Raw genomic sequence first — 27287 nt, 5'->3', positions numbered from 1 at the left:
CGCATATGACCAACAGTGAAATATAATATTACTCTTGAAGGAATTCTGCACCAAAAAATTTAAAATGCTGCACACAATATTTTAAAATTCTGCAAAATTCTGCAGATTTTATGTCAATAAATAAATGTGGAGGCTCCAGCATGGTAGTGGGGAGCACAGGCGACTGGCTGCACAGAGGTGGGAGATCACCCTGCAGCCCATTCCCCTCTGGGATACAGACTTAGCAGTGAGGGTGCACCTGACCCTGACATAGCGCAAGGTCTGGGCCCGCTCCAGAGGTCTGTGTCTTGGTGGGGGGGAAGGCTGCAGTGTGGTCTCCCATCTCAATGCAGCCAGTGGCCTGTGCTCCCCACTGCCATGCTGGAGCCTCCACATTTATTTATTGACAAATAAATTTTGCAGAATTTTAAAATACTGTCCACAGAATTTTTATTTTTTTGGTACAGAATATTTAATGTTTTGGTTCAGAATTACCTCAGGAGTAGCAGGTGAAGCAACTCACCAGGGTTAGCAGCCCCGTGTCAGGTGTACAAGGTGTGGGCAGGCAGGCTCAATCTGACAGGATCCAAGTGTGGAGGGGCTTAGTGTATGTAGGGGGATCCAGGTGTAGGGTGAGAGGGTTCTGTGTGGGAGATCTGGGTGCGAGCAGCTCAGTGGGTGGGTCCGGGTGCGGGGAGGATCTGGATGAACTAGGGCTTGTGGGGGGGGGGGGTTCGGGTACAGGGGCAATGTGATTCTGCAGGGGGGGTCCAGGTGAATGTGGCTGCGGCTCAGTAGGTGGGGTTCTGGTTGTGGGGAGACTGGGTGCTGGGAGACTGGGGCTTGGCGGGGGGGTACAAGTGCAGCTGGTTCAGGCTAAGTAGGATGGGGGTCTGGGTGGGACTGGCTTGTGGGATGGTCCAGGTGCATAGGGGGTGGGACTTGTCAGGGTTGGGATTCAAGTGAGGGGTGCTCAACAGAGGGTGGTCTGGGTGCAGGGGTGAGGGTCTGGATGCAGGGATGAGGGGAATGGCAGGGGTCCAGATGCCTGGGGAGTAGGCAGATGCGGGAGCAGCTCCCTGTACAGTGACCCCTCCCCGCATGGCTGAGAAATGATAAGGGCAGGAAGCAGAAGGAGTGCAAATCTGGGGGAGCTTCTGGGGGTGGGTCTGATCCAGCTCTGTCCCTAGTCCAGCCCCAGCTGCTCTGTGCAGGGGAAATGCACTCCTACCCTGCCGCCAATCCAGCAGGGACTAGCAGCTGAGCCCAGCGCAGGGTAGGAGCAACTGGCCGGGAAGGGCCGGGTGTGGGGGTGATGGGGGCTCTGGGTGCAGGGGGTGAGGCTAGGCGGGGTGGGGGCTAGGGTGTGGGAGGCTCAGTGGGGGGGGGGTTCTGGGTGTGTGGGGGGGTGAAGCTCAGCAGGGCGGAGTCTGAGTATGGGGTCCCAGATGCACAGGGACTGGGCAGATGAGGGGTGGGTCTGACCCAGCACCAGCTGGGGAGTTCCCAGGCCTGCCCTTCCGCCCAGTGATTTACCTCTCCGTTGGCTGTTCCAAGTGCCCAAAACGATGCGCCCATGCTGTTGGGGAGTGGCACATGATCGCTCATGCAGCTTCCCTTTGTTTCCCCATCAGAAAGTCATTTTTATGCGGGGAAGCAAAGAAATTTGTGCGGGACATGAATTCTGCGTGCAAGCAGTGACGCAGAATTCCCCCAGGAGTAATAATATATATGGGCAAGTACTCAAAGAAGAACTTAGAGAAACTTTAGGATGAAGTGACACATCTAAAGAGATCAGGTAGTTTGGTGTGAGGAAGGAAGCACCAAGTAAATGACTAAGCAACTTGTTGGGGAGGCATCTAACGCCATTTGCACCAAAGGGTACCAATGCTCCTAGGAACAGCCTTGTCTTGTTGCTAATTACTTTTTTCCTGAACAGCTCTACATGCCTTCATGCATGTGCATATGCACACAAATTCAAAACCAAGCATAGAAAGTCAACATGTCAATAACTTTGCCTACATCGAACACTAAATATTTATTGTTATATATTTAGATTTTTCAGTTATGCCTATCACACACTCTAGATGCACTACCAAAAGTAGCAACACAGACATTAAACAGACCAGATCAACCTTTGAAAAGACAGACATTTACACTACCCTATCATCCTGCAACAAACTTTCTCCTCTGAGAAAGTTTGCGAAAAGAACAGTTGAGTCTAGTGCTCTGATGGACCAAAAGCAAAAAGTTAATTCTAAAGTGAAAACCCTCTCACTAAGGACATCCTGCCACCAACCCAAATCTAAGGCTTGGTCTACACTACCAACTTATGTTGATATAACTACATCGCTCAGGGGAGTGGAGAATCCACGCCCTTGGGCAACGCAGTTATACCGACCTAACCCCAAGCATAGACAGTGCTATGTTGACAGGGGGCTTCTTCCATTGACATAACCACCACCTCTTGGGGGGTGGAGTACCTAAGCTCTCACATTGGCATAAGTAACATTTTCCCGGGGCAGCTGCGCTACGGCAATGCTTTAAGTGTAGACAGCCACTAAATTGTTAGTGTAAGGGGACTGTTGCCCACTTACTAACATTCAGTGGGGGTGTGTTGGTTGGCTAGCTCCCAGTACTAAAAGGGGAAGGGTCTATGGGAAATCAGGACCCTGAGACTGATAGTCCCCAGGAACAATGGGGAGAGGCCAATGCTCCAGGTCAGCCTGAATGACAGGGCGAGCAGGCTAATCAGGGAGTCAGGAGGCCAGGGAGGTCCTGTCCTCCGTGTGAACTGGATTTGCCTGGGTCAGACAGAGTGGGGCCGAGCTAAGAAGAAAGCAGGGGCCCAAGCTAAGCTGGGGAGCAGAGCTGTGCCAGATCCAGAGGGACCAGAAAAGCAGCTCAGAGACAGCAGACTTGCCCTGGGAGCAGAGCTGCAGCAACCAGAGCCAGAGGGGCCAGAAAAGCAGCCCACGAAGCAGGTCAGTGCTGGGAGCAGTCACAGAAGCAGCCTGCAGAGCAGACCTGTCCTGGGAGCAGAGCTGTAACAACCAGAGCCAGAGGGGCCAGAGAAGCAGCTGAGTGAGCTGGAGGCAGAGCAGCAGCAGCAGTGCAGAGATCGAGTGGTGGAGCTGGGGCTGGAGCAGTCCGGAGCTGGATGCAGTGAGCAGCTAGGGAGAGCGACCCTGGGCAGTGGGCCCAGCACAGGGAGACGCCTCAGCCAAGAGGCTCTGCAGGCCAGGCTTAGATTGTAACCCCGACAGGGCGGGGGCGACACTGGGAAGAAGGGTCCTACCACTTAGAGCCTAAGAGTGTGTGGCCACCACCAGAGCAAGTGTCCAACCCACAGCATCCCTGCAGCACAGCCAGGGCCTGAGAAGAAGGCCTGGGACGTACAAGGAACAGACTGTGAACTGCCCGGACATTTCAGAGACACTGTTTGTGATGTTCCCTCCCACAGAGCAGGGTGATGTGTTTTCTTTAACCTTTCCCATTTTTCCTTATTCTTTTTAAAATTAATTGTTGATTAAATAACTTGCTGTCAAGATTCCTTCCACACTCTGAACTCTAGGGTACAGATGTGAGGACCTGCATGAAAACCTCCTAAGCTTACTTTTACCAGCTTAGGTTAAAACTTCTCCAAGGTACAAACTATTTTACCCTTTGCCCTTGGACTTCCACTGCCACCACAAAACGTTTATCTGGGTTTATTTATTAGGAAAGTGTTGTTTGGAAACGTCTTTCCCCCCAAAATCCTCCCAACCCTTGCACCCCACTTCCTGGGGAAGGTTTGGTAAAAATCCTCACCAATTTGCATAGGTGAACACAGACCCAAACCCTTGGATCTTAGAACAATGAAAAAGCATTCAGTTTCCTTACAAGAAGACTTTTAATAGAAGTAAAAAAGAATCACCTCTGTAAAATCAGGATGGTAAATACCTTACACGGTAATTAGATTCAAACATAGAGAATCCCTCTAGGCAAAACCTTAAGTTACAAAAAGACACACAGACAGGAATATCCATTCTATTCAGCACAGCTTAATTTCTCAGGATTTAAAGAAATCATAATCTAATGCATATCTAGCTAGATTACTTACTAAATTCTAAGACTCCTTTCCTGTTCTGTCCCTGGCAAAAGCATCACACAGACAGACACAGACCCTTTGTTTTTCTCCCTCCTCCCAGCTTTTGAAAGTATCTTTTCTCCTCATTGGTCATTTTGGTCAGGTGCCAGCGAGGTTATCCTAGCTTCTTAACCCTTTACAGGTGAAAGGGTTTTTCCTCTGGCCAGGAGGGATTTTAAAGGTGTTTACCCTTCCCTTTATATTTATGACACTTGCATTTGCTTTAAATTGTATGTAATCGTCAGTGGGTCAGAGAAGTGCCCAGTGCAGAGAGAGTACCCCGGAGTGGGGACACCCTAGCCCCTGTCCTAGGTGACCACAGCAGGGTTGGGGGTTGAGCCCCTCAGGAATCCTGGGCCCAGCCTTGTTGGGGTTACGAAGACTCTGCCAGATAGGAGAGTGGAAGGGGAGTCCTCAAGGGCAGGGAGGCCACTGGGTAAAGAAAGTGGGAGCGAGGACTCTGATCCTTTCGCTAGCCCACTTCACCAGGGTAGTGCAGAAGCCAGGAAAGTTCCCCACAACAGCGGGACTATTCCTCTGCTTACATTAGCTTAGACTCTTCAGATGATCACATCTACTGTGACATGACATGGGATAGACAGATGGTGTTTTGAGTTCATATCTTTTAGGGCTTTATAGCCTTGGATACCCAAAAGCTCACCAAGAAATCATGGGGTAGCCAGTGCAGATCACAGGAGATAGGTGTAACGTGCTCTCTTTGTGAAACAGTGCTTACTAAGCAGGTTGTGTTATGCCATAGCAGCAACTTCTTACTAGTTTGACAATATGGTAGTATGTACATTGCATTGCAATAAACTAATCTCAAAGTATAAATATAGATAACTGGACTTTGAGATCCATATTAAAAAAGAAAGGAACTTCTTGCCATTCACAAATGATAAAGAGCTTTCCTGGTAAATAACAATATCTGGGAAGCTGCAGCTGTGGTGGATCCAACCAGATCCTCCCAGTTTGCCAGCATAACACAGGGCAGACCACATTCATCGGGGTGGATATTTTCATCATTTCTTTCAACTTTTTCTCTCATCCTACAAGCATTATCTGAGTTGAATCTCTGTCCTCATTGTAAAATGTAGCATAGCAGCTGAACGGTAAACAAGAATGTATCTTATAGGTTTTATTACCTTCATTGTGGCATTGCTCAATGGTTTTCTTTGTAAAGTCATGAATTTTCTTGTGTTTCACCAGAAAACTCTCTATAAATTGACCAGCTTGAAGAGGAGTAATTCCCAGACATCCAGCAAGACGTTCTTTACCTTGTGCACAATAATGTACAACAGAAAATCATTTAAATATTGCTTCATTATAAATATTAGTACTGAACTGTACATTGACTAGTGGAATATGACCAGTGTAGTTATTTTCACAAATTTGGATGGTCACATATACTAAGGTCCTGATTCAGCAAACTACTTAAGTATATGTTTCATTTTAAGCTTAAGTGTTTTAACTGATTAAGAAAGGACTAAACTCGTCGTTGAAATACCTTACTGAATTTGGGTGTAACTCAGCAGAGGTTTTCCCCACTGCATATTACATCTTAATAGCTTAAATACAAATTTTAGGATAATATCTGTATTTTAGATTCATAACGTGTATCCTGTAGGGTTCTTAGTTTTGTTCACTTTTATTCATAAACTAGTCAGGGGTAGATTTATGCAGAGCCTTGATACGAGGATTAGAAGATTGAATTTAATGTTGAATAAGCAGGGAAGTGAATGCAGAGATGTGAGGATGCTGGTGATGGGGCTGAATGATTTTAGGTAGGGTGTTTTGGACAAGCTGGAGAAATGCAATGCAGGGAAGCAAAAGAGAAGAATTCAGTAATTGAAACAAGAGATGACCAAGGCATGGACCAAGGTTTTAGCAGGAGGGATGGAAAAGAAAGGATAGATTTTAAAGGAAGCATAGAGAAAGTCGCAACAAGACTTACCCAGCATCTAGATATTTGTTATAAGTAAAACTATATCAAAGTGAATCTATAACAAGATAAAGCAAAGGAGTATGAGAGAAAAATGAGATCAAAGTTTTCCATGCTATGAGATTAAAAGGTAAGAAGTACAATTTAAAGAAATTTATGAACCAAGTAGTTCAAGTGCAAATAAAACCATACATCAACATTACTGACAGCATTGTGTCTGCAAATAACATTTGCTGAAAGGCAATGTCTTGAAGAACTAGAGATATAAAATATTAGTCGTCACAGTAATAATGTCAAGAGAAACTAGATGGTGTTTTTGAGAGAAGTAAGATTTCAGCCACCCAAATGCCATCACTGTCAGTCTGATATGCATTTCATAATAATTCTCTAGTATTTTGTACTCAGCTATGTCAGGAGCTGCACTGATGCCTAGAAGAACAAATCTAGCCAAAGTGCAAAAATCAGAAATTTGCAAGACATCTGGGATGACTCCTAATGGAATTATTCCACTGTTGTATTATTGTTTGACGACCAATTAATTTAACTCTCACCCACTTCCCCAAAATTTCTCATTCATTGTTCAGAAAACATTGTTCAGAATTACCAGTCTCTCTATACCAGTTAGGAATCTGCTTGTGGCTTCACAAGAGAACTGTAACAAATGTCTAAGCTGGCCACATTTCCCATCCAAAGAACATTTAATAAATAGGTTAAAATATCACATATGAAAACATGCAAATTAATCAGCAATAGCAATGAAAAACTGAAAAGGACAGAAAGTGTCAACAATAGCTTTACACTTTAAAAAAAATAATTTTAGAAGACTGAAAATACAAATTCTTTCATTTTTTTGTCTCCCCTTCGTCCACCCAAACACTTAGATATTGCACAGAGGGATATCAAACAAAGGCTATGTCTACACAACAACCTATGTTGGCAAAACTTATGTGGCTCAGGGGTGTGAATATTCCACCCCCTTAAGCGACATAAGTTACACTGACGTAAGCACTCATGTGCACAGCACTATGTCAATGAGAGAGCTTCTCCTGCCAACATAGCTTATGCCACTCATGGAGATGGTGTTATTATGCCAACAGGAGAGCTCTCTCCTGTCGGCATAGAGTGTTTTCACCAGACACGCTGTAGCAGTGCAGCTGTATCCATACAGCTGTATCGCTGCAGTGCTGTACATACAGGCATGGCCTAATTTAGGATTTAATGAATTAATTAACTAACAGATACTTTGGTGCCCCTCATTATATTTTTTACAGATGAACAAGGCACAGACAGGTGAAGTGAATTGCTTCAAAGTAGACAGGAAGTCTGTAGTGTTGTCACTTCTCATGCTGTTCAGTTTGTGTGTTAAAGTACTAGCTTCTGGAGGCAAGTGATTAGGTGAATGTCTCAGGGTTTTTGTTTTTGTTTTTTAAGTACATATCTAGTTCTCATGGAAGACCTTGAAAATGTGACCCAAGTGTAATCTAAAGGCTCAACAACCAGAAAAGAACTATATATGATATGATCACCATTTTGTTTTCTTCATTTGCGATGTTGCGCTTCAAACATAACTAAATTTGTAAATATGTAGAGCTCTCTGAAATGGTGGAAGAATTCCTGAAGACTACGAAGTGTGAGACAAAAAAGAAAGATCAAGGACGGTGCGACTCCGCTGCTCAGTGGAGAAGGTGAGCTGGTAACAGAAGATGATAGAAAGATAAAGCTCCTCAATGCCTACTTTGCTTCAGTCTTCTCATAAAAAATAACATGTGACTGCATCTTTGAAAAGGGGGGAAAGGAGGAGCCGGGGAACTACAGACCAGACAGTCTGACTCAATACGTGGGAAGCTACTAGAGCAATGTATAAAACATTCAATTTGATAATACCTGGAGGATGAAAGGGCAATCATTAGCAGCCAGCATGGATTTACCAAGAACAAATCATGCCAAACCAGCTTGATTTCCTTTTTCAACAGGGCAACTGGTTTGGTGGATAGGGGGAATGCGGTGGACGTAATATACTTGGACTTCAGCAAGGCTTTTGACATAGTCCCACATGACACTCTGATAAGTAAGCTGGAGAAATGTGGGCTTGATGGAACCACCATTAAGTGGATACGTAATTGGTTAAACAACTGCCAACAAAGAGTAATTAGTAATGGAATGATATCAGATTGGAGGGAGGTCTCAAGTGGGGTACCACAGGGATCCGTTCTGGGTCTGGTGTTGTTTAACATCTTTATTAATGACCTGGATGTAGCATACTGATCGAATTTGCAGATGACAAAAAGCTTCGAGGGTTGCCAACACTTTGGAGGATAGAGCTAAAATTCAGAGGGATCCGGATAAATTGGCGAACTAGGGTACAGACAACAAAATGAAATTCATCATAGACAAATTTAAGGTACAGTACTACACTTCAGGAAGAAAAACCAAATGCAGAAATACAGAATGGGGGATAACTGGCTTGGGAGCAGCACTCCTGAGAAAGATCTGGGAGTTGTTGCGGATCACAACCTCAACATGAGTCAGCAATGTGATGCTCTTGCAAAAAAGGCAAATGCAATTTTAGGTTGCTTTAACTGAGGCATAGCATGCAAGTCATGGGAGAGGATAGTTCCGCTCTACTCAGCACTGGTTAGGCCTCAGCTGAAGGACTGTCCAGTTTTGGTCACCAATGTATAGAAAGGGATGTGGAGAAACTGCAAAGGATCCAGAGGTGAATGACAAAGATGATCAGAGGGATGGAATGCAAGCCATAAGAGCAAAGGTTGAAGGAACCGGGTATGTTTAGTTTGGAAAAGAAGAGATTGAGTGGGGACAAGATAGTGGTCTTCAAATACTTGAAAGGTTGCCATTAAAAAGACGCAGAAAAGTTGTTCTCTCTTGCCACAGAGGGCAGGACAACAGGCAATGGGCTCAAATGACAGCATAGCAGATTTAGATTAAATCTCAGGAAAAGCTTCCTAACTGTAAAAACAGTAGGACAATAGAACAGACTTCCTATGGAGGTTTTCAAAAGGAGGCTGGATAGCCATTTGTCTTGGATGTTTTAGACCCAACAAATCCCACACCTTGGCAGCGGGTTAGACAACATAACCTTTGCAGTCCCTTAACCCTATGATTCTAAGTCACATACAAGTGTATATTACTGTACGGCTCTAGTTTTTAATGTTTTATGGTCTATACTGCTACCAGATTTCTTATTTCAATGCTTTATTAAACAGTTAAATCAATGAGTTGTGTTAGTAAATTTGCCTTTAGGAGCACTAGCATTTGTCAGTCTATCAGCCAAATAAATATTAAAGGTGACATGCAAAGGAATAAAAATTGGGTTTGGGTCCTTTGTTTTTTTTCATGATGTAGAAATGCCTGAAAGCTATTTCTATTTATTCTTTACATTAGAAATCTAAGCTTTGGAATAATATATTTATTAATAAGACAAATTCCAAGAAAGTGAGAGGGGAAGTGATTTTTATTCAGAATCTTCACTTGTTTCAACCAAAATCTTTTGAGGGGGGAGACCTTCCTTTTACATTGTATAGAAGTAACATGGAAACAAACTCTATTTTTCCTTTTGCAGATCACCTTTAGGAAGGCTATATAAATTGTAGTTTATAGTAGATTAAGAAAAAATCAGCACATCTAAAGATAGATTAAATAATTAAATAAATGGGATAATAACGGGAAATCCTTCACATAGTGATATGAGATCATGATAGTCAAGTATACAGGAGAAGCCCATTTTATTAAAACAGAAACTTTACCAATATTAAAGGAATTGTGGTATTTATATTTTTGTCTGACTTAGATTCTGAGCTCCAAAGAGCAGGGACCTTATTTTTCCTACAATATTTTGTAAATAGTCTTTATACTTATGGTACAGTACAGAGAGTTTAATAAAAATACACCATTCAAGGCCAAATTCTGACCTTGATTCAATAACAACTTCTTTCATCTTCTATGTGTACATCCACCGTTGGTATGCAGAGGATATTCCACACTGAATTATACTAATTTTAGGTAGGTAAAGACAGATGTTTGAATTACATTGACTCATGAGTCTCCTTATAGTAGCTCAGATGTACTTAAAAGTCAAAATGCAAAATAAGTCAATGCATCAACTTAGCCAGGGAATAACTTTCATATTATGTTAATGCTGCTATATTATTCTGAATGATTTTTAAGTAGACTATTTTATGATAGTCAAAAAAATCAAGATGCATTTCTGAGATCACTTTATTCACTTTCAGAAATTCAGTGCATGGCTAGTGTTAAAAAATTTAAATTAACTCAAATCCATTGCAGCTCTAGTTAATCATCTAAAAATGTAAACAGTAGTGAGAATAAACTTGTCTCTAGTTCTATACAGATCCCTACCTGCTCCATAAACTACTGAGTAGACAACACGCTTTGCCTGTTCTCTATCTGCATGCTTCACTTGTTCACGTGGAATACCCCTCCTAAGCACAAATATAATATGGTTTTCATCTTCTATTTCTAGTTAAAAGCAAATATATATTCCAAACATAATTGAAAATACATTTTAAAGTCAGTAATTTAATAAGTGCAGACATGTAGCATATAAACAGAAGCTCAAGGAGGCTTTAATCTTGGCCTTTGAATCCACAGCTTTTTTGTCATATAATTTGGTGGGGGATGTTGTCTCTAGTGAACCAGGCTAATCTTGGCCTTTTATCTCCCTTTTCCACCAATGGTTTGGTTGGAAAAACCTCTGCTCTTAAAAGATTAATTTATTATTAGAGATGGATGAACTGGTTCAGATCAAATAAGAACTGACCCAACCCTTTGATTTTCTGAACAAAAATCAAACCCAAATATTTGAAGTTTGGAAAAGTTTGACTGAGGACTAGAACTGTGAAAAATATTTGTGCCTATTTTGATTCCACTGAGATTCTGTGAAAATTCAGTAATTTGCATGGATTTTCCTTACAAGTGAAAATGTTGAAGATCCGGAATGCAGATTTCTACATTGTTTGGATAGTTAGATAAAAATTCACAGCAAGGTTTTGCACTGCATTTTCAAGTTGAGTTGGTTGATATTAGTCACCTGAATTAAGTAACATATTAAGGTCCCAAACCTGCAAACACTTATACATGTGCTTCACTTTACTACCATGAGTAGTCCAACTGAAATCAACAGGACTACTTATGATAGTAAAGTTAAGAACATGCTTACATATTTGCAAGATTGGGACCTGTACTTCTGGTTCAAAATTGTCTAAGTCTACCACTGAAGTCTGAGGAAACTACTTTGACTCATTTTTTTCTGGGAGAGATTGTAGATAAAATGCTCTATGTGAGTTAATGAGAAGCCATTTTGGCTGTGATATTTTTCTCCTCCTGCCTCCCCTTCCCCCAATATTTATTTATTTCTCCTGGGAATGGATTGCTTTTTGCGTATTCTTGAAAATATGTAAGTCTCCCACTGTTTAGGGTTATTCACAGTTTTAAAAGGGAAAAACAGGTACTCCAAACTGAAAACTATCATTGAAGCCTTCAGTCCTAAAAGTTATTTTGCCTTCTTTGATCTCATGATTTATGCAGCAAGGAAAAGGTAGGTCCTTTATGGAGGAACCACGTCTTGCATTTCCCTATTTCATGTTATTTATGAGACACTAAACTAGAGGTACAATTTTAGTAGTGCTTTAGGGATTTAGGAGCCTCAACCTCATTTTCAAAGTGATGTGGTACTTAGAAGTCATCTCTTTGAGAGTCAATGGGACCAAGGCTCCTAAGTCACTAGGGTACTTTTGACAGTCCTAACCTAGATTTATGACATCTTACAAATACCTCTTAATTTACCAGTAATTATACACATATATCCATACATACACACACAGTCAGACTTAACTAATCCACACAACCTGCAATTCTCATTGAAATAATGGTGCTCACTCATGACAGCCCAGTTAAGATTTTGTAGCGGTTGGCTGACATGAGGTCTCCTATTAGTAAGACTCATCAATATCACTTCTGCTGGCTGCCTTATCTCAAACAGTCCATGCAGTCTGCACTCATGCCAGTCACACACTGTTAAATTTAACATTTTCTCATCTTTTATTATTCAGGAGATATGGATATGCTGTCCCCAAAGTGATTAAAATCTTAGTACTTGATGTCATTCCTTTTAATATAGTGCTAAAAATAATATGGTGAGTCAACACTTGTATTTGTGTGTCAGACTGGGGAATTCCAGTATTTGGCAGTAAGGGATTAAGTCTAGCAGTCTATGCAAGTTTAAATGTGTGTGTATCACACATAGAAATGGGGCATAATAAAGCAAGAGACAGCATAATTCACAAATGTTTGAGCAAATGGCAAGTCATGAGTCAATTAAATACTGTTTGTCATGCCTAAAAATGAAAATAACTTGTCTCCCTGCCTATCCTCACAATTTTTGGTTTTATTAATAGCATATTTGATTCCTTCTGTAATTCAGAGTAGCATTCCTGAGGTGTGAGGTTGGCAGGGGGATGTTATTCCTTTGAAGAATGAAATGACACTGGTGGGTCAGCTTCTCCTAAATGCAGCTGTCAGGTGAGAAATCCCTAATGGACTTTTCCCCTTAACCTCCTTTCTACTGGCAATGTGTTTATTTTTACATTAACAAATATGATTTGTTGTAGGAGGTATTGTACAAATCTATTTCTAGATAAGAATCTTATTTTAATTTGAGTTTCATCTTTCATGTTATGCAATGTCATGGTATCCAGGGTAAGCTAGTGCTGTTTGCAACTGGGATAATGATACCGTAACTATAGGCTCTAAGAAAATGATATATGCAAATAGCATGAAAACTTCATTATATAATTGAATTGTGGTATAATGCAAAACAGACAGAGCCAATGGAGTTGCATCTTCATACACCAAGTCTGAATTTGGCCCACACAGTAATCAACAGTGTGGTCTAGATGCATTTTTTTAAATAAACTTGAGCCTGAGGGAAGATGCTGATTAGGCCCAAATGGGGTTCAGCTGTTAACCCTAGACATTCAGATGAAGACAGACTGCAGTTAAATCAGAATTGTCTGTATCTGGAGAAGGCAGGTGGGATGAGTACATGTCAAGGGAGTAGAGATCAGTGCAGAGGAGAACTCAAAAGAATTTGTTGGAGGCTTTGATTCTGAACTCTAGCAAGGAGATTCAGGGGTCCTTCCCTGAAAACACAAATTGTGATTACTTTTGACATGAAGCCTTCTATACTTAGCCTTCTTTTGTTTCTTCCCCTCAATTTTCAACTTTGCATTGTCCAAAAGTTTGGATTTTCCATTTTTTTCCTTCTTCTACCTCTTTTTTTCAGTCTCCTGGTTTTCTTCCTCTTCTTCCCCTCTTCTACCTTGTCTTTCCTTTTATCCCTCTTCCATTGTCAAATTCATGTTCATCATCCACATCCTTCCCCACCCCCACTTCTTCTCTCAACTGTCCATCTCCAACACGTACAACATTTCCCCATCTGTGTTCTCATCCTCAGATGTCCATCCTTGCCTGCATATCTTTCCACAACAACAGTTTGCTTGTGGAGTACCTTCCTTTGCTTGATACTGCTTCCTATGTTACCTGATACACACCTATTAGATAGAAAAAAGAATGGAGTCCTTGTACTAGAAGGCACTTACAGAGTTAATGTTTTACAGCTCTCACTAGAAGAGCTAAGCACTCTAAGAAGGCTATGAGGTCAGCAAAATCCCCAGTGCAGAATACAGTTAAGGAGAATAGCAGGCAGGGCCAGGAAATGTAAACTCCTTAAAGAAGTGGCTCTTCTGAGACATGGGCTGCAGGCCAAAAACAGAGCAGCTTCAGCAAAGATGCCTAAATCCAACAGAAATTGACATGGAGGGGGCAGTTCTATAGTATCAATGAGGGAGGGGAAGAACAAGCTGCCTTAAAAGTACATTAATGTCAGAAAGAAGAATTAAAACCAGCATATATAATTTGTTACTTTTCAAGGTCAGTGACAATAATATTCCCCCCAAAAGCTTTAACGTTGTTGATTCATTAGTGTAGTCAGAATGGATAGGCCATCTCAAACAGTTTCTAGTGCATCAGGACTTATAATGAGGAATACCATTTTTTCTTATATAGACCATGGGAAATGAGGCAGACAACATACTGATGATGATATGAGACCTAGCTCTAGATCAGAAAAGTAAGAACAAAACAATGAAGAAATTCTGACGTACATTTCCTTGGAAAACCTGAACATCCCCCACAAAATATAAAAAGGGAATCTGAAGATGCATATTTCAATGCACTGTGGTTAAACAAAAAAGCTCAAAAATACCCACAAAACAAAAAAAGCTGAACAACTCTGAGAGAAGATGTTGGGAACATGTGACAATGAATGGAAATCAACCTTTGAAAGATGTGCTAAGACACTTCAGCATTCCTGGGCAAGGTTCTCCAGCTGAGAAGCTGACTGCAATAAATATAATAAAAAAGGATATTGGCAGCATTATGTAGACCTTGTCAAAGGAGCTGTGAGTGATACATGCTGAAAAAGAATCACAACAGAAAAGATTACAGAGCTGCCCCTGTGTGATTATGTGTAGCTGCCAAGATTTGTAGAGCTCTATGTGTGATGTCTCGTAATGGGCTATTTGCATTTTATAACTAACTGAACTGTATATACACTTCAACTTAAAAAAAATGTATGCTGGTGAAAGGGACTGGTGTGACAGCTTTGGTGAATGTCGTACATACAGGGAAGTAGCAGGACAAACTTTGAACACACAACAACATGCTAGTATGCCTCAGCCCTGATCTGAAGCACTCTACCTCTATGGAGAACTGGGATAGATCAGTTTCCATGGCCCACTCATGCAGTTCTTGGCCTCTCTGCTAAGTCTGCCAATTAAGGCAAAGCTTGGTGGTGTGGGAACAGGGATGGAGTATCACCAAACTGCTCTCCTATATGAGTCACCAAATGGGAACAGGCTTTAATACCTGGTGAGCTGGGCTAGATTGAGACTGGTAACCTACAGGAGAAAGACTGTAGCTCACTAGCAAAGCCCTCAGACAGCAAATCCCCCCAAATGTTACACTTTCAATAATGAGGCTTGCTTTCCTGAAAGATAAGTTGACTAAATTAAATTATTTTCTTTTTGGAGCTTACACAAGAAAAATTATTCCACTTTCTGGAAACAGGCAAAACCTTCCACACTGCTCTCAGTCTCATATTTATATTTATTTATTTATTGTATTACCATAGTCCTAGGCCCCCAGTCATGAACCAGAACACCACTGCGCTAGGCATTGTACAAACACTGAACAAAGAGACAGTCCCTGAAAATACTCTGCAATTAAGTGTATCACTCTGTGTTTAAAGGAACAACTCCCATTAAGCAAGATACAAACAATTAAAAAAATAACATGGAAACAAATATTAACACAACATGTAACATCACTACTAAATACAATTTTGCAGTATAAAATCATTTCAACAATTACATCTATTCTAAGGTCCTCACAATAACTTAAGGATTCATATTATATTTTACATACAAAAAACCCCTATCTTAAAACATTAAGATTGCAAAATTAAGCACTCAAAAGTTAGGAAATGCAAGAATAATAGGTACATTCTTCTTCTTTTTCTTTATGCTGCTTTTCCTGGTGAGCGTCACAGTGGCAGCACTGAGAGTAGGGAGGACCACACCTCTCTTTCCTCCGCAACAGGTTCCAGCTCCTCCTAAGGGATTCCTCAGCACGTCCAGGCCAACCGGGAGATATAATGCCTCCAGCATGTCCTAGATTGGCCTCGGGGCCTCTTCCCAGTGGGATGTGCCCGTTAGAGTTTGAAACAAAGTCTCCCAGGGGGCATCCTTATCAGGTGCCTGAGCTAGTGGCTCTACTCCAAGGCTCTCCCAAATCGCTGAGCTCCTCATCCTGTCTCAGAGAATAAGCCCAGCCACCCTGTGGAGAAATTTCATTTCCGCCGCTTGTACCTAAGATCTCTGTGGGAGCATGAGATCAACCGGCAGATTGGTGTGACGGCGGCAGTGATGCGGGCACTGTACTGATCCATGGTGGTGAAGCAGTAGCTGAGTTCTCAGACGAAGCTCTCAGTTTACAGGTCGATCGACATCCCCATCCTATGGTCATGAACTTTGGGGAATGACCGAAAGGATAATAGTTACCTGTGAAACCTTAATTCTGCCTCCCTGCATGTGTGTATTATGATACAGTGTTTAATTACATATCTTATATATTATTTCTCCCCATACACACACACACACACCAGTCATCAGCAGTGTTTGAATCTTCACATACATAGCACTGAAAGACCTCTTTCACTTGAGCTAAAGGAGCAAACTGTTATAAAAGAAGGCTGTCATCAGCCGTGTGGAGCAGCCTCCAGAAGGGGAAACAGCCCCATGATGCCTGGCTTCTTGCTACCGAATTAAAGGAACAGCACAGACATCCTCAAACTACCTGCCCTCTTGTTAGAGTATACAGGGAGACAATATTGGGCTCTCAACATTAATACTTTTTTTAAACTGAAAATAACAGTCATTATTTCAGAAGGGTGTTTTTATTGGAGGTCTCATCACACCCAGATCGAATGCTGACTCTTCATGTTACTTCTGGATTATCACTAATAATGAAGTGAGCTGTAGCTCACGAAAGCTCATGCTCAAATAAACTGGTTAGTCTCTAAGGTGCCACAAGTACTCCTTTTCTTTTTACGAATACAGACTAACACGGCTGTTACTCTGAAACCACATGCTATTCCACCCTCCTTCCTGCTTGCACATGATGTCACTTGACTGGAGGCTATATAAATTGTCAGACTCAGAGCATTGCTCTGAACTACTCTAGCACAAATGTACGTATGACTGTAATGACTGCATATCAGTTCTCTAAGAAATATATTTCTATTATTTAATAAGAGTGAAATGTATACTATATGTGTGGGGTTTTTAAACAGCTGTTGCTGTTTACTATGGGTTAAAGGTTGGTCATATTGTATGTGTATGTCTGGAATGTTGGCACATGAGATTGTGTTTTGGCTGGAATTCTAAATAATTGGTGACAGCTGTAAGGCTTAGAAATACTTCCAGTTTTATGTGGATACTGTTATGTTGATTGCATAAGATAAATACTGTAAATTTATTCCTTAAATGATGTAGATAGGATTACATTTACAGTGGATAAAATATATGAGCCACTATATACCTTGGAATGACAGACGACAGAGATGGAAAAAATATGTTACATCATCATCTAGTCCATCCTGCTGCTAGTGTAAGGTTCATGCCAAAAAGTCCATTTTCTGAAAGTCGATATACAGTTTCATGGTTAAAGCAAGATACTAATGTAGCACAGATGAAAAATGTCTTCCATTAGACAATTTAACCATGGTATCTGGGAGATAAAGGAACCAAGATTGCACGTATTCCAGTATAACCATAGTCTCCCTAGGAAACTGTTTAAATTTGGATTCAATTTAATTCAATTTAATTTAGCCCTTTTATTCAACCTTCTGCTACAGTGATGTATCGAATACAGCTTTTCTGATTAAAAGGCTGCAGTGCTCCCAGCTTCTTGTAATCCTTTCTGTGGTAGAGGTGGTTCTGTATCTCCTCCCTCAATCCCTCTTTTCCTCTTCCCAATCCAGCCTGATATCTATCTATGAACTTCCTTCCTGTACACTACTTAACTATTCCTGATCTTCACCCATCTGCCTGTCCCCTGTCCTTCCTAACCTATCTACTTTAGCAGAGGGTTCAAATGTTTTCCTTGGCCTGTATTGTATCAGGATTGATTTCTTTATTGTTAAATCATCTCTAAAATGGGCATAAAGTCTAGCTTTCAATATTTCACAACAACTTCATCTCCTCCTGTACTGCCCAGCTCTCTTCTTACCAAATTGTGGGTCAAGAGAGATGCAGATAATGAGACTAGATCCAAGGCTATGTCCTATATTATGTCTATTGCCAGCATAAATTACTGAAGCATTCCTTGGGGAGTCAGTAAAACTTGTGAACCACCTTGAGAATGAGGTTTTCACCATCAAGCTAAACCCAAGGGCATTGACATCTAGGAGATCAGGGTGCATTAAGAAATAGTTATTCTCCACATTGAGACAAACAAGAACTCAGAGACCTCTGCTGGGAGGTCAAGAGTTCTGGACTTTTTCCAGTTAAGAACTTTAGGTTCTCTGACATTAACTGAGAAATTTGAGAGTGCTCGTCTCCCCCTCTTCACTGCTGCAGGAGTGGGAATGTGGCTGTCTTCTCACCACTATAGCTGTCTCAGGTCTGCCAACTGATCTGAGTAGGAAAGATCTATTTCCAGGTCCTTGGATGAATTAACTAACTGGGGAATTATTCTGTCTCACTCTTTGTGGCTGTGAATACAGAATGAAAGGAAGTGGGAAACACTAGCTCAGGTCCCAGTGTAAACACCATTGGGGTGGGCAATGGACCTGAAAGAATAGTGAAACATCATGTCAAAGAACAAAGAGTGGTTCCATGAATTGGGTGAGGTAGCATCTCTCAGAGATTGCATCTCTGACACTGTAAACAGATCAACACTACTGGACCATTTTCTTTGCCTGCTACACCTAATTAACTAGCTTTGTTGTGGAGGCTTCAGCCATTGAAGGAGGAATGGAAGCCATTCTGGGAGATAATACAGCAACTCCAGAAAGGGCTATATCAAATCATTTCTGGTCTTGGTCTTGATACAAGGAGGCAACTCATACAGGAACTCTGCAGAGGCCTTCCCACAGAGACAAAGGAGGCTGCCTGTGCCATGGGCAAAGATGATCTTGGCTGAATCTCCAAACCCAGAGCATGGTAGAGGCTGAAGGCAGGAATGAAAGAACAAACTCAGATGGATGGCATAATACATCTGCTTTCTCCCTGCTTCCTATTTTGGGAATGAGACACCAAAGAAGCCCACGTTCTGTTGAACTACAGGCAGAAGGAAAACTGGAGTGTTTGGAATGGGATGTTCTTGAAAGGGATTGGGTTTGGAGTCAGAACTCCGGTAGCAGAGTAGTTCATCTATCTGTGTGAAGAGATGACTGAGAAACATTCCATTACTTCCAGATCAAGCAGTAAAGGCTTTCTAGCTCTTAAGATTAGAAATTACACATGCTACACCTGTGTTTTCTAAATGTTGTATTTAATTTATTTGACATCTACTCTACTTAATTCAGAGTATTAGTATACAGCATACACGCATTAGCTCATCAGCTTCCATTTACCAAAAAATCCAAGAATGTAAATCTCAATTTGATGTGTGCAGTCCTGAGATGCAGCTGTTTATAAATTTTGTCCAGCTGTGCTTTAACACTTCAGACCATTTTCAAAAAGACATGGACCAGTAATATATGCCCAACCAGACCTATTCATTCTCAATTTTAGCAAGATACAGCTTGACCTTAGCATTAAAAGGTGAAGAAAAAAGGGTTAACTGAGAATAATGAAATAAAATGAACTATAGTCAAGTCAGCATGTCAAACTATATTCTGTTCCCATACAACACATGCTATTTTCTTAAAGCAAAAGAAGCAACAGAATAAGAATATAGTAAAATGGCCTCTTTTATACATATCTGTCTGTGGAATTAGTAGAGTCATACACTGATGCTGGGACAAAGGACTGTTAGGATGGAATTGTCCTATTCTATCGCAAAGCCCACTTATTTTGTTGCATGCATAATGGAGAAAATTATTAAAATTATAGCTTCTTTTTCAACAGTTTTAGATCAATTATAGGAAACTAAGTATTGTACAACAACAATAATCCTCCAGTCCTGACATCAAATTAAGCTATCTTGTTAAACTTCTGGTTAAAAAAAATGGTTTCACTCATGCTATTGTTTAACTCATCTAAAAACAGAAGCAAGTATTCTTCTCAAAGACTTTCCCCCTGTGCCTTATCTGCTAGTCTAAACAAATGTCACAGCTGCATATCTTCAAGGGAATTGTGAGCAACATGGTGAAATTGCTGTAAGCTGCCATCCAGACAGTCTGTCAGAATGCAAAGCAAGACAACTGTTACATTTCATTAATATCAACTACTGCTTCTTGCAAGAGAATTTTTAAAATAGATAGAAATTGCTTTGCTGCAAAAGCAAAGCTGTTAAAATATTCCAGCTCAACAGTCTTGGATGTTTTGAAATCATTAGGGCTTAAATATATCTTTAAAACTCTGATTCTGAGAAGGTCAAAGAAAGAATATATTTTAGTATTTACCAGTTACTTTTGGGATGCAATATCCAATGAAAATATTGGAGGAAAACTAATTGAAAAACTCATGCTGTAATTAAAGATGTGGTTGAACCAGAACCCAAGATCTAAACCTTATGTTTCTATAAGAATCTGAACTAAAAATCCAGAATTTGAACACTCCTGGAGTTGAGGGTTCAAAATCTAGATTTGAACCTTCCCAAATTTAAGGGTGTTCAGATTCTGTCCACTATAGAGAGATGTGTGAGCAATGACCGCTCATCTGAACTCACAGTTTTGGTTCAGGCTCATCTCTAACCATAATGTCCCTAACTAATTGTGCAATTTATCAGGAGCTGAAGAGAACTCATTCCTAACTGCTACAGCTGACTGAATAGAGTGAGGCCATCCATGCTTGAGTGTTTTAATGCCTCTACTTCACAAAAACTACTAAGAAGAAACTCTCATCTTTTTGGAGTACTTAAGACAGTATAGGGCAGGTGTTGTTATGTCTGCTAAACTTCATCATAATCAATCACTCATTAGGACATATGAGAACTTTGCCAGTTCACCCTCAAAGCCAGGAGACTGCTTATTTCTCTCTTTTGCAAATATGTCATACATGTATTGATGAAAGGCCATTTTGCTACTAGAAAAATATTCTTTCACTCCCTGAAGCAAGACAATAAATAATAATAAAGGGGTATGTTAGATATATTATAAGTATGCAAATCAAGTCATTGTGAATTTTGGGTTTATAGCTCATTAATGTGCAAATTCCAGATCTCTTCCATCAAAAGATCATTATGCTTTACCTCACTGCCCTATAATTTATAGTTTTTATTGTGTACACTGTATACAACACATTAACAATTTAATTAAGTACCTTAAACACCATGAGTAGTGTCTTGAAAACAGCCTTAAATATGTTTCTTAAAAATACAATTAATCACAGCCACTGTAAGTCTATTACAAGATTTCAGTAACATGATTTCAGAATTCTAAGATCACAACTTTTGAACACTTCAGAATGATGTGAGAATCCAGTCTTTGTACAGTACCTATATCCATGTTCTATTCTCACACTGTATTTGTGATAATACATATGTGGAAAAATCTGTTAGATCTGCAATTGTAATATTGGATTTTCCAAGTTCAGTGGTAATGACTACAGTATATTATAGATTAAAATCTGACCTTTTCGAAAGAAAGAAAGAAAGAGCATAGCACATTTTGGTGCCAAAGTTGCCTCATATGAAAAGTAGGCATTTCAAAGGTGAAATAACTATTTCAAAAACCATTAAATATAATATTTACAATAGTCCCACTAATCTCTTTAGGCTTGTAGCTGAGAGATTTCAAAATCTTCCATAGCAGAAACTTACATTCCTGTGAAGAGTACATATAGCTTATTACACTAATATAAAAATTCCAACAGTTACTGTAACTACTAATTAAGAAACAGGTATGTTTTCAGAAGTGATGCTACATAAGAAAGGAATGCAGGATCTGATACTCTGAGGGTTAGTGCTTTGTGCCTGATCCAAGTATGCAACGTCTTAAATAATCACACTTACCCAGAACAATGATTCAATCTGTTATCATTACAGTTATTTAGATAACCAGCCTGAGATGCTTCAAATTTATGTGCATGATTACAAATCATATACTGGTTTAAATAAACTCATAAACCAGAATTATTAGCTGAGGACATGGATACAACAGATTTAAGGAGCAGCACCTTCAAATAGGACCAGATTCTGCCTACCCGATAAGTGAATACATAACAGGAGTAGGGAGAACGGAAAATAGAATTGCAGTCCAGAGGAATACACAGCTGCTGCTTTCTATTATTCTCCCATTGGTGCATTGTGCTGCAATAGGTGCAGAGGAGCAAGGTATAGGTGGCATCAGGGCTCCATCTTATCCCCTCCAGCTGTGTGTGACGGAAAGTATGTTGCACCTCTTAAGGGTATTGCACTCCCTGTGAGCTGGGGAGCTCCAGGAAGAATTCTACTTCACAGAATCTAAGGAACAATAATGAGGATAACAGACTGAATAACTGTTTTTCGGAGAAATTTGATTACTTAAGATCAGGCTTGCTTGGATCAGGCACAACATTAACTCGCAGAGTATGATATCTTCCATTCTTTTCTTCCAGAGCTTCACTTCTGAAAACATACCCATGTCTTCATTAATAGCTGTAGTAACTCTGTTAACATTTTTCATTATTACAATAAGCTATAGCTATCCCCCACAAGAATTAAAGTTTCTGTTATGGAACATTCAGAATAAAATCTTCTCTCTCAAATACAATCCTATGAAATCTTTCCAGAAGAATGCTTCCGGGCCTTCTTTTGGAGCCACACAGTTCTGCACTGTTACAACTGTAGGGCTCTGCCAAAATCTAGCCCACAATTATATAATCAAAATATCTAATTATTAAGAGCCAGAGAACCTAGCACTATTGCTCACAATGAGTAGTACTACAGTTCACAAGAAGACCTATTGATATCAATTAAGCTAATTTTGGAGTAAGGAACTAATCCACATGAGTAAGGGTGGCAGTATCTGCCCTTAAATATTTTGGAAACATAATTAGGTTATGTTTTTCTTTGGTCAGCTGGGTGGAACAAAAACTTGAGAACGTGGATTATTTAAATGCCGTAATAAACCAGAGTGCAAAGGGTTGCACATGCTCTACCTAGTCAGTAACTGCACAGCATTTCTGCACTCTTTTTGGCTGAGGCCACTCCAGTTCAGTATAAATATAGCTGAAAGAGGAGGTTGCTTGCCTGTAACTGGAAGTCTTTTGAAGTGTAGTTGTATTCCACTGAGGAGTTATGCATGCTCTCTATGTCTCCAGATTAGGAGAATTTGAAAGTAGTGTCCATTGGTCCACGCATGCGCCCTGGTTCACCTCGTGCTTCTGTCCAAGATGATAAAGGATGGGGCAGACCAACCATGTCTTCAGTTCCTTCTCCACTGCAAATCCAGCAGATCAGTAGCAGAGGGGAAGAAGGGTAGGAAGTGGAATACAGATAGGGACTACACATCTCAAAGAACCTCCAATTACAGGTAAGTAACATCCTCTTCTTTTTTTGAGTGGTAGTCCCTCTTGTATTCCACTGAGGGTGATTAACAAGCAGTACCTAAATTGAATGAGGGTGTAAGGATGAGGATGGTATAGTAGTGTGGAGGACTGTTGTGCTGAAGGAGGCATCCATGGCTGAGTCCTGTACTAATGCGTAGTGCACAGTGAAGGTATATAAAGAACTCCACATGCCTCTCTACATATGTCAATGAGTGGCACATTCTGAAGGGAGGCCAAGGTCGAAGCCTGAGCCCTCATGGCGTGAGCTTGTACTCCTGTAGGGGGACATAGACCGGATAATTGGTTGCAGAATTTAAAACACCCCAAAATCCATTTAGAGATTCTCTGGGTGGAGATGGCCTGTCCCTTGAGTCTCTCTGCTACTGTGATCAATAGAGAAGACTGGGGAACCAGAACTGTCTGGGCCACTGTGGGATGATCAGAATTATCATGGCTCTGTCTTGTTGAATCTTGTGTAGTACTCAAAGAAAGAGTGGTATTGGAGGAAAGGCGTAGCTGAGTTGGTCCAACCAGGGGAGTAAGAGGGCATCACCCTGGGAGCTGTGGCCAAGGGCTCCCCTGGAGCAATATGTCACGCGTTTGCTGTTCACCTGTGAAGTGAATAGGTCTCTGGTGAGGGTCCGTCATTGAGCAAAGATGTCATGTACTATCGAATCGTGAAGTTCCCACTCGTGGTCAATCACAACATGTCTGCTGAGTGAGTCTGCTTCTCTTCTATTGGCTACTAAAATTTTCTTATCCCTGACTGTACTGTCCTCAGAACTCCCCATCCATACACCCATGTGAAACGTGGCCACCTTATTTCCTAACCTCTCACTCCATCTGTCCTAGACTCATTATGTCTCCCCACTCATCCTTGCCCCTGAGGAAGGAAGGGATCATAAGTGAATAAATAATAAATTGCATCACAATTAAATTGTATTTTTCAATTGCTTATTCCAGCCACAATTCTTGTCTTCTGCACAAATAACGAGTAATTTGTCTTTAATCTCTGTCTAAACACAGAAGGGCTTGCCCAATCAGTGCTGCTGGTAACAAAATGGGAGAGGAATCTGGACCGTGCACAAAATCCTACTAACAGATAATCACAGCAGTTTTCAAACCACCTCTTCTAAGAGCCATGAGCTGTACCCCTCAGTACTATATTTTAGCAGCACCTCACCTGTACCCCATTTCTCATTTCATTAACAGCAGTGCTGAATGGAAGAGTCTGATATAAACAAAATAGAAATAACACAAGATACAGAATTAAAGATATTTTGGAAATAAAAACTAGAACAGAAATTAAACTTAGCTTATAAAACAATAGAGACAATGGGCAAGTAGAAATCATTCTTAGGTTAAAAAAATACAGTAGGAATTATTTCTTCAAATCTGTCTCAACAGAAGAAATGACTAGAGGGTATTCAACTAATTTAAAAATGATTAAATTACTACCACATAATCAGTTTTTCCAGTGTTCGTAAAAGAAAAGGTTAGAGTATATGTAATGTGATGCCCCTCGATGGACCTTGCAGCAGCTAGGATCAAACCAAAGACCTTTGAATTTAAAATGAACCTCTACTGCCTGAGCTAAAAAACCCTCAGGCTTCATAGCTCAAAGGCTACAGCAGACTCATCAAATTCTATACATGGGCTAACCACTGGAAGGCGAATTCAGAGCCACACTGTTAGTGGGTGTTCGAGTGGGAGGCAGCATGATACAATGGACAGGGTGCTGGACTGGGCCTCAGGAGACCTAGTTTCCATTCCTTGCTCTGCCACTGACCTGCTGGGTGATCTTGGGCAGGTCACATCACCTCTCTATGCCTCTATCAGGTAGGTGCAGCTTGTCTGCGGTGGCAGGCAGCACACCCAGGAGAAGGAAAACTCCAATTTCAAACCAATAACATCAGGCCTGGCCAGCCAATTTGTACAAGTTGTGCCAATCACACAAGGTCTATGGGTTACATATATGATACATAAGCCAACTTCTCTCCTATTTCTTCAAAGGAAGGATCCTAGAAACCACTGCAATATTGCAATGTACAGAGGCGCAGGGAAGAGATATGTATTGCATATTGTTTTACTAGTGTGAGGTTTAGATTTCAAGCCCTATTTATGTCCAGTGGCTTGAAAGACAACTTCACTGCAGCTCCAAGAAAACTGAGATATGAGTTCTTTCCATCTTTTGGAAATAAAGGAACTCACCCTAGCAAGCGAAAGAGAGTCATGAACAGCTGGTGCCACTCCTAACTGAAATAACCAATGCCTCATTCAGAGAAGGAATCGTCCCTTCCTCCTTGACCAACACTGAAGAAACCCACCCTGGATACTTCAGTCCTAGCCAACCAGTGTCAAACTTGTCTTTCCTGAACAAACTCATGGAGAAGCTACCAAAAATTAAACCACAAGCTCATTTAATTGAAGCCAGCATCCCAGACCCGGCACAATCTGGATTTAGGCCAGGACACAGAGTTGGAACTACTTTAATGGAACTGATGATCTCCTGTTAATAGATAGAGGGCAGAATCCATTCTCATCCTCCTGGACCTCTCTGCAGCATTCAATATTGTTGACCATGAGATACTGCTCTTTTGCCTGATGGAGATGGCAGGAATCCCGGGTAATGCACTAAAAGGTTTTGAGTCCTTCCTGGAGTGATGCATCCAATGAGCAGTGATGGGAAACTACATCTCTCCATCCCTAACTTACGGGGCTCCACAAGGATCAAGTTTCTCTCTGGTCCTTTTCAACATCTACATTCATCCACTACGTGAACTGGTCAGATGACAAGGAGTTAAGTGGCAGCAATATGCAGATGACACACAGTTCTGCCTCTACCTATCCCCCAGCACATATGACATCATGACCACCACCAAGATGGCCCAGTGCTTGGATGAGATCATTTCATGGATAAAGAACATCTGGCTGAAGCTGAACTAGAGCAAAAGAGAGGTGATACTGACACTGGTGGGCAGAGGAAAGTAGTTTGAGTGCAGTCTCTTTTCACAATGTTCACATCCACAATTGATCAATTCAGTCCATAGTCTAGGAGTAGTCTTAGACTCCTCACTGAGCTCTCACATTGCAATGGCCAGGAGTAAAGTTTTCTACCCTCTCCAGTTGGCTAGGAGACTCTGTCCCATTCTGGCCTGAGTTATTCATGCCTTCATCACCTCACAGCTGGACTACAACAGCATAATGTAACTGGACATCAACTCTTAGCACTTAGGAAACTCTAACTAATACTGTAGCAGGTCTCTTCAGTCACAGAGGCTACAGTGAGCATACCACCCGTGTCCTCCTCTCTCTACACTGGCTTCCCATAGAATTTCAAATGAGGTCTGAGTCCTTATCTTCAAAGCTCCCCATGGCCGGGGCCCAGGATACCTAAAGACCATTTAAAACTCTGCGATAAATACTGTGGTTGACAACTTCACTTTGCTGGTGTAATGGAACTCTCAACGGTAAGATAAAGCTCATCTGTGTGGGAACTGAACCTTCTCTGGGGGAGGTCTGAGACTGTGGAATGAACTAGAACTAAGGACTATCACAAACCTCACCACTTTCTGCTCCCAGTGCAAAGAGCAATTCTGTGACCTTCACTTATCTAACATGAACCCACAACAACAGGTATATTTATCAAAAAAACAAAAAACAAATCTACCAAAATAAGACACTCCACTCCTCTCTCTATGGGAAGAGGATGAGAGAGCAAGCAACATGTGACAGAAGTGTAGTCACATTGCCCTAATGCACTACTGGAAGCCGGTGCTCAGATACAATAGTAATGAGCAAATTGTTAAAACCTATTCAGAATAAATGTAGTTTGGAGCTCAACACTGAGAACAGTGAGAAATTGGGCAACCACATTCAGGAAACAGTGTGCTCTAACTTATGTATAAGCAGCACATGGAATAGTCTGTGACTGCCTGAAAAG

At 41.1% G+C, this 27287-nt stretch overlaps 1 protein-coding gene across 1 annotated transcript in view; it reads right to left on the bottom strand.

Annotated features, from left to right (window-relative positions):
- The window catches only part of POLN (DNA polymerase nu), a 202798-nt gene that overhangs the window by 10942 nt on the left and 164569 nt on the right, over positions 1-27287 (bottom strand). Inside the window, exons 18-19 of the mRNA XM_037898583.2 lie at positions 10428-10510; positions 5254-5385 (exon numbers count right to left, since the gene is read on the bottom strand). Coding sequence (XP_037754511.1) covers positions 5254-5385; positions 10428-10510 — 215 coding nt within the window. The remainder of the gene's footprint in view (positions 1-5253; positions 5386-10427; positions 10511-27287) is intronic.

This window comes from Chelonia mydas, chromosome 4, assembly GCF_015237465.2.
Source record: "Chelonia mydas isolate rCheMyd1 chromosome 4, rCheMyd1.pri.v2, whole genome shotgun sequence".
Classification (NCBI taxonomy): domain Eukaryota; kingdom Metazoa; phylum Chordata; order Testudines; family Cheloniidae; genus Chelonia; species Chelonia mydas.
This window is presented reverse-complemented; position numbering and strand designations above follow the sequence as displayed.